General features: G+C 42.7%; 1 protein-coding gene across 1 annotated transcript in view; it reads left to right on the top strand.

Annotated features, from left to right (window-relative positions):
• Window positions 1-14688, top strand: part of NOTCH2 (notch receptor 2) — an 85140-nt gene that overhangs the window by 60406 nt on the left and 10046 nt on the right. Inside the window, exons 18-26 of the mRNA XM_086462531.1 lie at window positions 1770-1971; window positions 4516-4669; window positions 5663-5847; window positions 6692-6824; window positions 8930-9175; window positions 11214-11326; window positions 11890-12419; window positions 13201-13548; window positions 13793-13935. Of these exons, the coding sequence (XP_086318657.1) occupies window positions 1770-1971; window positions 4516-4669; window positions 5663-5847; window positions 6692-6824; window positions 8930-9175; window positions 11214-11326; window positions 11890-12419; window positions 13201-13548; window positions 13793-13935 (2054 nt within the window). The remainder of the gene's footprint in view (window positions 1-1769; window positions 1972-4515; window positions 4670-5662; window positions 5848-6691; window positions 6825-8929; window positions 9176-11213; window positions 11327-11889; window positions 12420-13200; window positions 13549-13792; window positions 13936-14688) is intronic.

Below are 14688 nucleotides of genomic sequence, written 5' to 3'. Positions count from 1 at the left end.
TAAATGGTTCACTTGGTAGTTTAAAAGCTCTTTGAGAGTTAACCCCCTGTTCCATCATCTGCCTGCGTATTTATTTTAAGCTTTGTTAGGACTGATGTAAGTAGGTTCAGATTCTCAAATGGAAACAATTTCTAATGAAGCTCAAAATGGTTAGAAAAAAATTGAAAACCAGTCTGTTCTAGTCTAGTTACCAGAAACAAATAAGGTGCCTAAATGCAAAGCTTTTGGTATTCTCATGTGTTTTCTGCACACAAAGAAAAGTTCTTTCTTATCTTTTATAAAATTGCATTTGTGGGGGAGGAAGTATTTTAACATCTTTTGCTTAAGAACAGGATTGTGTCACTGATGAGGGCGTGTTTAATTTGCACAACAGTTGTTTAATCAAGTGAAGTATGTTGGCTGTTTTAGCAGAATGCCTGGTTCTTAGTTGAGGTTCATCCTGTTTTTGTTTTTGTTATCAGTCAGGACAGAAACCAGTCTTGCAGGTATGAATGAAGGATGTAGCAATTTTCAACGCTCTGCCAAGCTAAACCAGTCACACCTTCTCAACCAAAATTTACTGAGCTATACTTAAGAGCACCGTGATGGTTGGCTAATTTGAATTCAATTCAAATAATTCTTCTGTGTCTTGTGTGAGAAGCCACCTATGAGAGAGTGCTATCTCCTTTTGGAGATGAGTACCTGATTTCAGTGAAATGTGCCAAGTGATTGACAGTTCTTCTGTCTTCTCTTCCTTGTTTTGCCATGAATGTAAACAGTAGTTTCTGCTCCCTGCAAAACAGAATTCAGCCTACATCTCTGATAAATAGGTTAATGTTGACATCTCTGCTGTAATTACAGCCAGAATTTAGATGCTTAAAACTTGCACTAGAAGTCCAAGGAGATGAGTCAGTGACTTCTCTCCTGGAAGTATCCTTTGCCAGTGCACAAAACAGGTAACAAGCATGAATTTGTTTCTAGTGCTTTATCAAACTGGTCATCTTGAGTTTGATCTAGGGTTATTTTCAGAGGAGCAGGAGCTTCCTGGCAGGCATTTTTTAAGAAGGAAAAAGGAGTCAGTTTTGCATGAGGAGTGTTCTTCTAACTTTCCCAGTCCTTCTCCATAGGACACCTAATCTGGCAGAATTTCTTATGACCAGAAGATTGGGGGGAGGGGGGTTAATATCTTTGATCTGAATTCTGCCAGGGAGTAGTTTTACAAATCAAGGGCTTCAGGTTCTCATGAGAAGAGGAGGAAAAGATTTAGCAATACCAATATTTCCACATGATTTCAATGAAAAACATCCTTGTGTTTTGCATGTTATGTGAACTTTTTCCTTGAGAAAACATACCTGTGACTCCTTTGAAGCTTTAAAAAAAAAGGCAAATTGTTTTGTTTCTCATAATTTGTAATACAATTGTAATTTGTAATAAAATCTGTATAAAATTTATCAGTTTGAGCAAGCCACACGCCTACCTGCTACAGTACTGTTTGTGGTCACATTGAAGCTGGGAAGATTTCATTAAATGTTACCTCCATTGGTAATGACTCATTGAAACCTGCTTTACCTTCTTCGCCTGCCAAGGTAAAAGACAGTGAGCTGGAGGGTGAACTGGAGTCCCCTTGAATTGCTGTTATCTGATTTATGCTTCTTTAGCAGGAACTTACCAGTGGTCAGAAGATCCTGTAATCTGGTTTTCTCTCTCATTTCAGTAATATTTACGTGCTGTTTTGGCTGTGAGCTAACTGCATTTTGTCTCAGTCGTGCTTTGTTCTTGCTCTCTTGCAGCTCCTGTTTCAATGGAGGTACTTGTGTGGATGGGATCAATTCCTTTACTTGCCAGTGTCCAGTGGGGTTTACAGGACCCTTCTGCCTCACCGAAATTAATGAGTGCGATTCACACCCTTGCCTGAACAAAGGCTCTTGCGTGGACAGCCTGGGCACATACCGATGTATATGTCCTTTGGGTTATACTGGGAAGAACTGTAAGGTGGGTGATGTTTGCTTGCCTGTTTTGCACAGGGCACTGTTGAACGAACTGTCCAGCAGCAGGAGTGACCGAGTTAGATGTGAGGTGCCAAACGTGGCAGAGGTCTTGTTCCTTCAGTTCTGGTAAGAGGTGGTTGGCCCGTTAGCCCAGGGAGACATAAATCCAGCACCTCTGGCAGAGCAGGTGTCCCTGTTCAGAACTCTGGAAATCAAAAATGTTTGCAAGGAAGAGAAAGATGCTTGGTTATTTATGAGGACAGGTGTCGTTGGAAGTTTCTAGATTAGTTTTCCTCTTAAATGAAAAACAGCTGTTAGCTTTGGAAATGGCTGCATTTTGTTTGAAGCATAAAGTTGTCCTGACTGGAGGCAGAGTCCTGTGTTAAAAAAACCACAACACACACACGAAACAAAAAGCAGAATATCAGTCTGATTAGTAAGACCTTGATTTAACTAGTTTATTTTTTTATAGGGAGGTGTAGTTATTCCAGGTTGATTGTAGATTTTTTTTTTCCTAAGAAGACAGAAAATATTTTGGGGCGGTAACTGATGTGATTGTGCTGTTCACAACCTCAAGAAAAAGCTCTAGCCTCACTTGCACACTTAAGTTCAGGCAATTTACAGTTTTCCATAGTCGAGCATAGGACCTGCAAACCCGTACTGTAAATGACTGACTAGTACCTATTTAAAACTTTAAACTTGGCATATCACAGTGGAAACAGAATGTTGATTTAATTTTTCAAATCAGAGGTTTTTTTCTTGGTATTCTATGCTTATCAAAACAGCAAGAATGATTTGAGACTATTTCTGGCTTTGGAACAGTAAACAATATATCAGCTTCCTTCATAAGCAGTCTGAGTGCGTCCATTTAAACCAAAAAAAGTTAATTTCTTAAACTACTGAAAAACACTACAGTTCTGTAAGAATTTTGCGACTGTCTTTCGTGCCAATGTGTCTTTGTAAAGCAGTGGGTGTTAGAAGAAGCATTTTAGTGGCAGTGGGGGAAGTGCTTTTCCAGAAGTGTATTGCTAGACATTAAATTGTCAGGTCTGCTTCTAGGTATTGCTAATGGAGGAAGTGAATGCAAAGTAATGAAGTGATATAAAAAACCAACCCTCTGCTACCCTGATTATGCATTCTGAGCACACCGCTTAAACCTCATTGGGAGAATTAGCATTGAGAGTGATCGTAAAGTACTGTGAAGTTCAGTAGTTCCTCTTCTGTTATGTTTGCTTTGTTTTCACTTGAGAAAAGAATTAACGTTCCTGTGCCCAAATTAAATGTTGTGGATTCTCAGAAAGTCTTCTTTATCTTCAGAGAAGTTTGATCACAATGTCTTACTCACTTTATACAAGGAATCAGAACTTTCTAAATTTATAAGTACTATTCAAAGCTATATTGGAGAGATTTATAGATTACAGCTACACTGTAGTTCTTGTCTTAGTGGTAAACTAGCTTGACCTAATTAGCAAAGCTAAATAAGCAGCACAAAATCAGACAATGATTCATAAGTTATAGAATTTGCATGTAAAACAGTCAGCAGCTCATTACAAATGCAGAAGCAAGAGGCTTGGCGTTTTTCTTCTTCACGCTCAACTACATGTGATAAAACTTAATTCCAAGTTTCTTTTTGGTTGCTTGTGAAAGCACAGATTTTTCTACTTTAATCTTTGTGAGGAGACAGTTTGCATCTGAAAAGCAGAACTTTCTGCAATTGAAATTGCATTTTACAGCCAAAGTTCAGTACTACTCGCTTTAAAAACCTCATCCTTCCCTCAAGTCAGCTTGAAATCAATCAAATAGCAGTATTACTTTGAAGACTAAGTGCTCAAAAAGGAAATGATGGTTAGTGGCTGGTTTATATTAGGTCAGAGTTATTTTGGGTCCTCACTGCACTTTCATATGATGATTTACTGACTTTTAGTCTCTGTTTGGAAACTGGGTTTTTATATAAGGACTCAAGAAAAGCAGTATACTTTGGCCCATCTTCAGTTCAGAAACCAGTTGAATCTCAGAAGAAAACTCAGAGAGACCATACTAGAGCAAATGGGGCCAAAAGCGGGTATGGTGAGCTAATGACAGAAAGGAAATGCAAAGATCAAAATGTGGAACACATCTGTCATCCTCAAAAAGCAGTCAAGTGGGGGTGAGTTTGGGAGAAGAAAGGGCATTTCTTACTGTTGATAGCTGGAAGCCTCCTACTAGTGGGGCACTAGAAGCCTAGTTTGAGATGAAACTGAATTTTCTCAGGCGCAGCCAGCCAAAGATTGCTCTGCATAGCGAGGTGTGAGGATCAGCTTACTTTTGAAATGATGCTGCCATCTGGGGTTTACTTCTCTGTGCATTTGCACTTTGCCAGGCGTACAAGCTCTTGAGACTGTTAGTGAAGCACCTGGCTTAAGCTTGGGAAGTACTGTCCCTTTCTTCCCAGTGCTACATGGAAACAGTTTTGCAGAGCTTCCTTTCTTTGCTTCTTGAACTTGTACTCTGAGTAGTGTCTCTTACTGTGCTTGCCCTATGTCATGTTGTGGGTTTTTTTTCTCTCCAGGCGCTTGTGGATCTGTGCAGCAAGTCTCCCTGTAAGAATAAAGGCACGTGCGTCCAGAACGGAGCCCAAACTCGATGCGTCTGTCCGTCTGGCTGGACTGGTGCTTACTGTGATGTGCCCAATGTCTCATGTCAAGTGGCAGCTTCACAGAGGGGTAAATAAGCATTCTCTGTGCTTTAACTGAAAACATTTCCCCATGCATCGTTCATCTGCACCTCCTTTCTCCATATGCCTGTGAACACGGCATGCATTGGAAATCACAGAGAGCTTTGCCTCTAGGTGGTCGATCATGATCACTTCTAAGCTAAAAAACTCTGCAAGGTTGTATTTGGGAGTCAAAGCTTTCTTGATTCTCCCTGACATAAGAAGCTAGCTTCTACCATAAAAATACTAGAAAAGAAGAATTAAATATTTTATGAAGTCTCAAAGTTTCAGTAATATGGTTTTATGTGGACTGCCTTTTTGGAAAATACATCAGCTATTTTTGCCTGTCTGCTAAATCCCAGGCAGGCCAGGTTTAAGACATGTTGTTCTTGTACAAGAAAGGCATCTTGTAACTCATGATAAGTATTTTCGCAAAGAATGCTGGCTACTGAGTGCACTATTTAGCTATATAGGTAATACCATGGCCCCCCCAAAGTAGTAATTTCCTGCTTCAGATGATGTACGTGCGAAAGATTCGGTTTACAAGTGAATTTCTTCCTGGAAGGTGTCTTGTAGCCCAGGCTGATGAACAGTGTCATGCTATTTTCAGTCCAGGAAATCCAAACAAGCAGATTCAGTGTCAAAGGAGAAGGGTGTCAAGCTCCCGTACCTTTTGCAGACATTCTAGGTACAAATGTTGAACCTTTGTACTGCAACAGTAGTACTTCAGATGTGTATTCACCAGCCAGCAGTAAAATAATACAGCAATGCAAATGCTTCGTGCCAGTGTTGATGCTGATGATCCAAAGGGGACAGAGCAATGACTTCGTTTGGAAGCCAGCTGTGGTTCTGACCTACCGTAATTTAAAGAGTAACTCTTCAAATTTTTGAGTTTCAACTTTTCAATTTGTTGGGCCTAGCTATATTCATTCCTGGCTGAGCTACCAGCACTGGTGGCAAGTGTGTTTTACGTGTTTGGTCACTTCATCTAATTTTGTTTCAGGTGTCCCAGTAGACCAGTTGTGCCAGCACTCTGGTCATTGCCTCAATGTTGGAAACACGCACCACTGTCAGTGCCAGGTGGGTTACACTGGCAGTTACTGTGAGGTGCAGCTGGATGAGTGTGACTCCAGCCCCTGCCAGAATGGTGCTACCTGCCGGGATCACCTGGGTGGATACCAGTGCGAGGTAATGCATGGTGGTTTAGTAGGAAGAGGTCTAAATATTTAGAGCATTGTAATGCAAAGGAACCAAAAGAAATCAGAAACACATGCAAGTGGTAGGGTAGCTTCAAAGAGGGATTAAAACCAACCTGCACCTGGAAAGAATTTTTAATTTAGCTGTGGCAGAAGCAGTGCTCCTGAGAGGCTTTTAAGACTGAATTAGGGGTGTGATGGTAAGGAGGTGTGGGTGATGGGCATTTGAACTCCTTGCCTCTTTGGAGATGGTGTTCTTATCTTGAAAGATTTTTTTGCACAAGGTGTGGTTTATATTAGAATGTATCTAGAATGCATTAAAGGAATGTTCTATTCTCCCTCTTGGATGGGCAAAGTATCCCTTGCTTTTCAGGGCGGGAGATGCCTTCCACTGCCTTCTCTTTTCTACAGCTGATGCAGAGAGCAGCGTAGACTGTGAAATGATGGGATAGCAACCTTCCTAAGCTTTTTCAGAATGGTAGAGCACCTTGGAAGCTCATGCCCAGAAGGAAAGGATGAGTTTTATGTAAACCTTAAGTCAAAACTACTAAGCCAGTCCCAGTGCTAAAGGGTGTCAGGATTTGGTTGCTGTATTTTGCAGGAATAAAGTCACTCAGACTCAAACATGCAGTGTGCTGTTGAGCAGTCGCATGGTTAAGTTGTGTGCTTCAGCTGGCTGGCTGTGCAGCCCTTGAAATCACGTGTGGTTGTATAGCTGCAAAGGCAGTCATAATGTGTCCTACGGAGGGCTCCTTTTGTCTGTGTTAGCCTTTCTCTGATGTCTACTGATGTATCTGTTATGAGAAGATTATTCACATTTACCTTTATACTGGCAGTGTGTTCCTGGATACCAGGGTGTCAACTGCGAATATGAAGTGGACGAGTGCCAGTTTCAGCCCTGCCAGAACGGAGGAACATGTATAGACCTCGTTAATCATTTCAAGTGCTCCTGTCCACCAGGAACTCGGGGTATGAAGCTCAGCAATTAAGTGAATGTCACAAGAGTGAATTTTCCTTTCTGACTACTGGTTTCATGACGCAGAGTCTAAAGGGAATGTGTTGTTTTCTTTGAAGAATGTTCCCAAAGTGCACTGAATCCCTTGAGATACATATTTGCTCTTTAAAAATAAATGCTGCTTTTTTTTTATTTTTTAAATTTTTTTTTTATTTTTAAAGGAATAGGTCATAACAGTGTCCTTTGGGAATGTATGATCCATCTTTGGCAAGGGGGATGGATGTGATTACCATTACGGACTCTCCCAACCCTATCTGTTTTGATATAGTAAATCCAAGGCTTCTTTTTTGCCAAGATGCTATGAAATATACAGAAAACTTGCTTAGTTCTTGCATAATTTCCAGTGTCCTTTACTTGTTTAAATTTTAGCCCTGCATTGTCCTCTGTCCTGGAGTCTTTTGTGGAAAAGTAGTTCAGTGCCTCTAGGCTAGCTTAAATTATTTCAGCAAATTTGAGCTCTTTTATTAAAAGCTCTTTTTTTTTAAAAAAAAAAAAGCCCACAGCTACATAATGGTGGTTTTCATTAAGTATGATTCCACAGCCTGTTTAACGTCCTTTTTCCTGAAACCTAACCTTCCATTTCCCTGTTATATCTGACCTGATGGCCCTGACTTCTACCTTTGAAAATATTCAGAACTGCACATTTTAACCCATCAGTGAATGCTTTCTCACTTGACTTTTTTCCTTAAGTTTATTTCTCAAGACACTTAAAGATTTTACATTCCTCTGAACTTACTTTTTCTTTCTGAAGTGTGTCATCTCAATGTAGGCAAAATCTCCAGATGTGTGTCAGATAGAACTAAATTCTTGGTTCATGCAGTAAATTTAAGTAAAATTATAAAAGAATCTGATGTATTTGCCTCTTCCCTATGCATATTACCAGTTCATTCACTTTTGTGTGGCTGTCAGCACACCTCCTCAGTCTGGATAAGTGTTTATTTCATTTTAAATCATTGCATTAGTAATTCTTCATGTATTGTTCTTAATTTGGTCCTCCAATTTAAAAAAAAAAAAAAAAAAAGTTGCATCTTATGTCTCTGCATCAAAGTGTGTATTTATGTATCAGTTACTGCATTGCCAGAATTTGTGTTGTACTAAAGCACTCACCCTCCTTTCAGAGATTCTGAATGTACTGCTTTTAATTCTTCAGTTTTATTTGTTGAGATTAATTACCTTTTCGATATGACAATTTTTTTTTTTGTAAATGAAAGGAATTAGAGAAAATTAATACACTTACTTATGATATTAAGACTTAGCTTTTGTTCCTGGCCCAGTTTGAAATGGATACTTTGCTGATGACAGTGTAAGCATCCTCCATGTTTAGGTGAATGACTTTTATTTGCTCCAGATGAATCAACTGTATTAACAAACAAAACTCCTTGCTCAACTTACCCTCTCTATCCCATTTCATCTGTTACACTGTGCAGTGAAGGCAGAACCAGTACCAGACATTGTCTCTTGAAAGGGGACCCCATAGCGAGCGGGAGAAACTGCCATCCTCAGCCAGTGCTGAGAGGTTACTGTAGGACCCCAGAAGTCAAACTGCAGGAATGGCGTGCTGGCCAGCAATCTGTGTGTTATCCCAGTTGCCTTTGTGTTGGTGTGTTATTGCTTGTTTTAATGATGCTGCTGCAAATGCTGTTTGCCAAGTTTCAGGATAACCACCAAGTTAAATGAATGGTGGGAAGCTCGCAGCCTCGCTGCAAGGGCAGCACAGGGCTCTCTGGCTATGTTCAGTCGCAGAGCTAAAATGAGTGCATCTTTTTTGGTTTTGTTTTCTTTTCGTGTTTTTAATTATGCCCTTAAATTAAGTCAAGTATGAAAGCTGCTAAATACCAGTATGACCTACCATTGAGAACAGCCTGGATCTAAAACACATGCTCCCTAGGTCTGGTCTGAGGCTGTCTGTCTGCACGGGGTATGGATTGCGTTGAGCTGGGATCTTTACCTGTTTGTATCGGGGACTGTGTGTGACATGGTCTTAAAACTTGATGAGCAGTGTAGGAAATGAGGCCATGAAACCGTATCCTCACGTTGTTACTTTTTACTGTCTTGACAGGCCGTATCTGTGAGGAGAACGTCGATGACTGTGTTTCAGACTCAGGAGTACCTCGCTGCTTTAATGGAGGGCAGTGTATTGACCAGATCGGGGGCTACAGCTGTATTTGTCTCCCAGGCTTCGCAGGCGAGCGATGCGAGGGTGATATCAACGAGTGCCTATCTAGTCCTTGTAACCCTCGTGGAAGTTTGGACTGTGTTCAGCTGATAAATGATTACACGTGCATCTGTCGTAGTGCTTTTACTGGTGCGTAGTTATAAACATGCTTCCAATTTCAGAGTAATATCTTGAAAAATGGTCATTCTTTCCCTTTCTGGCAGTCATGTTATCTAGTCACTTCCCTTTACAATATCTGATTGTTTCCCTACACCATCTCTCAGTTTTTAAACCGATCTTTCATTTAAACCTTCTAAGAAATTTGGCTTCCAGAGCTGTCTCAGACAAAGGAATCTCCTGAGACACTTGGCTGCCAGGATTTTTTTTCTGTGATACTTTTCTCTCCTTCGTAATTTCACATTTCTAATGTTGGAAGTGACTGTTCACATGTCAGCTTCTCCATGGCTTTTCCTTTTGAAAAGCAGCATACGGATTTTCTCTGTAAATCAGTGTCATAGTATCCATAATTAGCTTTTGGCCTCCTTTTCTACTCCTCGCTCCCTTTCTTCCTTACATTGGTGATGTGGTCAGGATGGAATATTCTATGCAGAGACAAACTGTACATTCCTAGCTTAGTGATGTGATCCTTCCACAATCCAACTTTGAATCACAACGTTGCAAGAATTTCACACTGCGCAAACTTATGTCTCACTCTCTCTAGATCTCTTCTTTGTTAGCATTGCTGCTGTTCTGCTTTCTGCCTCCCACTGGGCATGAGTTTGGGCTAATAGTCTCCAGATGTGTCTTAACTTTCAGCTTTCCAGTTTCCATGTCAGTGTAACTTATTATGTATTGAGTTTTCCTTTGTTAAAACCTTTCGCTTTCCCTGCTTACCAATGACCTTCTCTGCATGCTTTACCAGAAGTTTTTACTTGGTTTTTTTTTTAAATTTAAAGATGCTGTGATTTGCCGCTAAATTTGTGATTGTCAGATGCGAAGAAATCACAAAGACATACATTTGAACTGTTCATGTAGTAGTTTTTGAATGCATTACCTAGACAGACAAAAGAAGTTCCTAAAAGCGTCGTATGAGGGAAGTGGAGCCAGGCTAGCTAGTGGGACACCAGCGCGGCTCATCAGATAGATTTATATTTAAGCCCATCTGTCAAGCTTGCTTTTATGAATTATGCCTCATGCTGCTTCTGGCTCTCGTGGAAGGGTTGCTGGAACTTGCAGCAGACCTGCTGCACCCTAGGAGGAGCAGGAGGAGCTGCTGTGTCTCAGACATGAAATCTGTCTGGAAATGTTAGGCACAGAGGGGGAGCATGCTTCTTCCTCTGGCTGTTCGTCTTGTGTGCATTCCACATTGACCCTTCTGCCTGGGAGGGGGCGGGGTGGCTTTGCTGTGGTTTGTGACTGATAGGGTGCCAGGACTCCGTGGGCCATCCTGCCCTGTCTGCTCCTGTCTGTGAGCAGTCTCGGCTGCACATGTGTGGAGACTTCTATTAATGTGTTCCTAGGGGGTCCAAGTCATGCTTAGGTCATCCTCATCTTTTTAAAGTCTGCTGTCAGAGTTTGAGTCTGGGAACTGCTGCAAATGCTAGTCAGTGCGCTAAGACCTCTGTCGAGCTGATCAATCTGAGGAGAGTCCACTTGCTTATCCTGTTCACTCATGTTGCCTCTAGTCCTGAGGGTTGTTCATTCATGGTTAGTTGCCTTTGGACTCATTGAGCATCTCTCAAAAAGTAAAGAAATCGTAGGAACCCCCAAATTGATGATGGGGTACAGCACCTTTGGCCTCTGTGCTTGGCTGACTTGAGGGTGACAGCAGCAAATTCTGTCTTCATGCTGGGTTGCATGCATTCTTGAGGAGGCAGACAAGATGGGCTGTCTCCAAATGCACCCTGTGGATTCTAGGGTTGTGCCTTCCGAGGCAGACAAGATGGGCTGTCTCCAAATACACCCTGTGGATTCTGGGGTTGTGTTTTCCTCTACCACTACTTAGGCAGCTACTTAGAGAGCATGTATTATTTGGAGAGATGTTCTCTGCCTGTTCTGAGGGGAAGGTCTCACTGGAGCGTTCAGCTCGTTGGCTTTTCATTGAAGTGTTTAGTTTTGTGATGGCTTTTTGATGTGCCCACACACACATATTTCTCTGCTCTCTTCTCCCCATGTGTCTACATCTCAGGTCGTCACTGTGAGAGTGTAATCGATGTGTGTCCCCGGAAGCCTTGTCAGAATGGAGGTACCTGTGCTGTTGCCAGCAATATGCCAGATGGGTTCATCTGCCAGTGTCCTCCGGTAAGCACAGTATCTTGGAACTGGGTTGCCTGCCTCAGCTGTAGTGTTCTCTGGCCACAGTCTCGTTGGCTTCACTGGTCCGCTGTAGGTGAAGGTTATCTTTTCTGTATTACATGCAAAGCTGTGTTCTTGGACAGTCTCTGCCCACATCCTTTAGTTTATCTACTTTGCTGGGAAACCCAGGACTTCCAGGTGCTCTAGGAGAGTGATGCTGCCTCTTGTTACCCCAGCCAGTTCTGCTGTTCAGGCAGGATAGCTGGCTTTTCTGTCTTAAACCTAACATTAAATTTTGACAGGTTTTTTGCTGTCCTGTGTTCTCTGTGCTCACTGCAAGATTCCCCTTGTTCTTGGGTCTTCTAAGTCCATTTCAAAATGTAACGGAGCCTTGTGAGTTCCTAGTTTATCCCCGAGGCTAGATCCAGAAAATCATGGCTCCTGCCATGAGGCTAGAGGAATTATGGGGGAGAAGGGGTTTGCACGTGACACCTTGCCTCCAGCCCTCAGGGCATTGAGGAATAAGTTTATGAGCCTGGTTGTTTTGCTTTTTTTTTTCCCCTCTATAGGGTTATTCTGGAGCAAAATGTGAGTTCAGCAGCCACAGTACTTGTGGACAAGTGAAATGCAAGAAAGGGGAGCAGTGCATCCAGACATCTTCTGGTCCGCGGTGCTATTGCCCCAAGCTGTCTGTGGGAGAGGAATGCCAGACAAACACGGGTTGTGCCAGTGCCCCCTGCCAGAATGGTGGAAGCTGCCACCCTCATTCTCAGCCTCCTTACTATTATTGTCAGTGCCCTGTTCACACCCAAGGCAGCCAGTGTGAACAGCCTGTAACTTTCAGCCCAGAGCCCCAAGGATGTTTGGATTCCCAGTGTGCGGAAAAAGCAAAAGATGGCTATTGTGATGAAGACTGTAACACTCATGCCTGCCAGTGGGATGGAGGCGACTGCTCCCTGACAATGGAAGATCCTTGGGCCAACTGCTCCTCTTCGTTGCGCTGCTGGATGCTTTTCAATGGACAGTGTGATGAGTTCTGCAACACACCCGAGTGCCTGTTTGACAACTTTGAATGTCAGCAAAACAGCAAAACGTGCAAGTAAGGCTTGATCCTGAGAGTGGTTTCTCTGTGTCACTAATAGATGTCCTGCTAGCGCTTTCAGTAGTTGGTGTGCTTCATGCCTGCTGCTCCCATCTCTTCCGTTGTTTCTGTTGCTGGTCCTTGCTCTTGCTGAAAGTTTGGCATCAAGGAGTTTCTGCTGCTTTGTGTACTTTTCGTCTGTTTTTGGAAAGAAGTTCTGGAATTTGTATGCTATGAACAAAGTTGATAGCCTGAGCAATGGTGGTGTGTTAACTGGCTTGATGGACGTGCCCTGCTTTCTGTGGAAATTTAAATAGGAGGCATTTCACCTTGTACTAGATTTTAGTAGTGCTGCCTCCTGTCCTGAATTTCACTCCGTAGCAGCAATACCTGTATTTTTATCCCAGATATATTTGCTGCCTCTGAATGTGTTTTTCAGCTTGTTTGTTGTGGCACTTCTTTCTCTTCAGTTATTTGTGGTAAATGCTACAGCTTTGCTGTGATGATTCTTGGTGAGGCAGGAGGTGTTACAGCTTTGTCTTAGGAAACAGAACAAGCAGTTCTGTTCCAGTGGTACCAGAATTGAACCACTTGTTCTTAGGGTGTTCTGTGCTTCCTCCTTCCGCTCTGCCAGATGGCAAGCTTATCTCGGGGTTTTATTTCTTCTCCTTATATTTTGAATATAAGTGTTATTTTACCTCAAATGATTATGAAGAGTGTAAGGCCTTGCTAGGCTGTGGGTGTACTGCACCCAATGTGTATGTCCTATATGCTGCCTGTAACCCTTTCACTGTTCTAGGTATGACAAGTATTGTGCAGATCACTACGCTGATGGCCGCTGTGACCAGGGCTGTAATAGTGAGGAGTGTGGCTGGGATGGACTGGACTGTGCTGGTGACAAAGCTGAGAAGTTGGCAGAAGGGACCCTAATTATTGTGGTCTTGATGCCCCCTGACGAGCTGCTGGGTGATGTTCGCAGCTTCCTGCGCACTTTGGGAACTCTCCTGCACACCAATCTGAGGATCAAGCTGGACTCCCAGGGAAACCCCATGGTGTTCCCGTACTATGGGGAGAAATCAGCAGCACGGAGTCGACGATCGCTTGTGGTCATTCGCAAGCGCAGAGAACTAGAGCAAGAGGTCATTGGGTGAGTGGATGCCTTTGTGTTCCTCTGGCCTTGCTGTGCTGGTAGCTCTTGCTTGTAGGTGTCTGGGGCATTCTGGACCTTTTAGGGCTGTAGTCTGGTTTTTCATGGGGAAATGTAAAGCTATTGCAACTGCCAAATTCAGTGCTGGGGTGGAAAGGTTAACTTAAAAGGCTGCAGTTTGACCTTGTGCTTTGGCAAAAGTTTCTGTGACTGACTTCTGTGCCCTCTTACTGTGTCTCTGCAGCACCAGGGTATTTCTGGAGATTGACAACCGTCAGTGTGCAGAGGATTCGGAGCAATGCTTTCAGAACACAGAAGCTGCTGCAGCACTCTTAGCTGCTCAGGCCATCAAGGGCATGTTGCCCTATCCTTTCGTGTCTGTCCAAAGTACGTAATTGCAGAGGGAAAATTGCTTGTGGAGGAAGGCAGTCATCAAACTTGGGTTTGCAAAATTCATGCTCAGATTATTGATCATCATCTTCATATGTCTCACTGTTTGTATGGTTTCTGGAAGCAAACCTATTCATCCCCAGTTGTAGAAGTATGTATGTGCAATATGCTTGTTCTGTTCTGAGGGGATGTCTGGTTAGTAAGGCAGGGCATTTAAGTTTGGAGCCCAGTCATTTTAATACCTGTAGAAACAGTAGTCTCTCATGTGATGCAGCAGAGTGCTACACACTGCAGTGATCTTGTCTGCGTTAAAAACCATTCATGTGCTCCAAGCCATGAATTAAATGAAAAGAGGTGCCATTAGAGAGAAAGAGTGGGGGGCATTCCTCGATCTCCCAGATGTTTTCTCCTTTAGCTATATGTAATCCCTTTGGTTTCTGCTCCCCTATCCCTCAGTCTGAGGCTCAGCTGCAACCTCGTGCTAGATTGGTAATATCGCTATTCCTGGTTGGGTCGTGCTCATGTTTTTGTCTAGATCAGCGCTCTCTACACTGATTCAGGGTGGCTGTCTTCGTTCAGCAGGACTCTGGAGGAAGGAGCAAGATCTTCAGTTCAGCAGTCATATACTCTAAAAAATATTTTGAGAAACAAGATCAAGGGAAGCCAGAAAGATAGGGTGTATTCTTACAGCAGTTGCAGCAGAGCCTAAACTTCCTCAACCCTGTGCTCTAAATGCATCACAGTATAGAG

Source organism: Leptosomus discolor, chromosome 3 (genome assembly GCF_034619465.1).
Source record: "Leptosomus discolor isolate bLepDis1 chromosome 3, bLepDis1.hap2, whole genome shotgun sequence".
NCBI lineage: Eukaryota > Metazoa > Chordata > Aves > Leptosomiformes > Leptosomidae > Leptosomus > Leptosomus discolor.
This window is presented reverse-complemented; position numbering and strand designations above follow the sequence as displayed.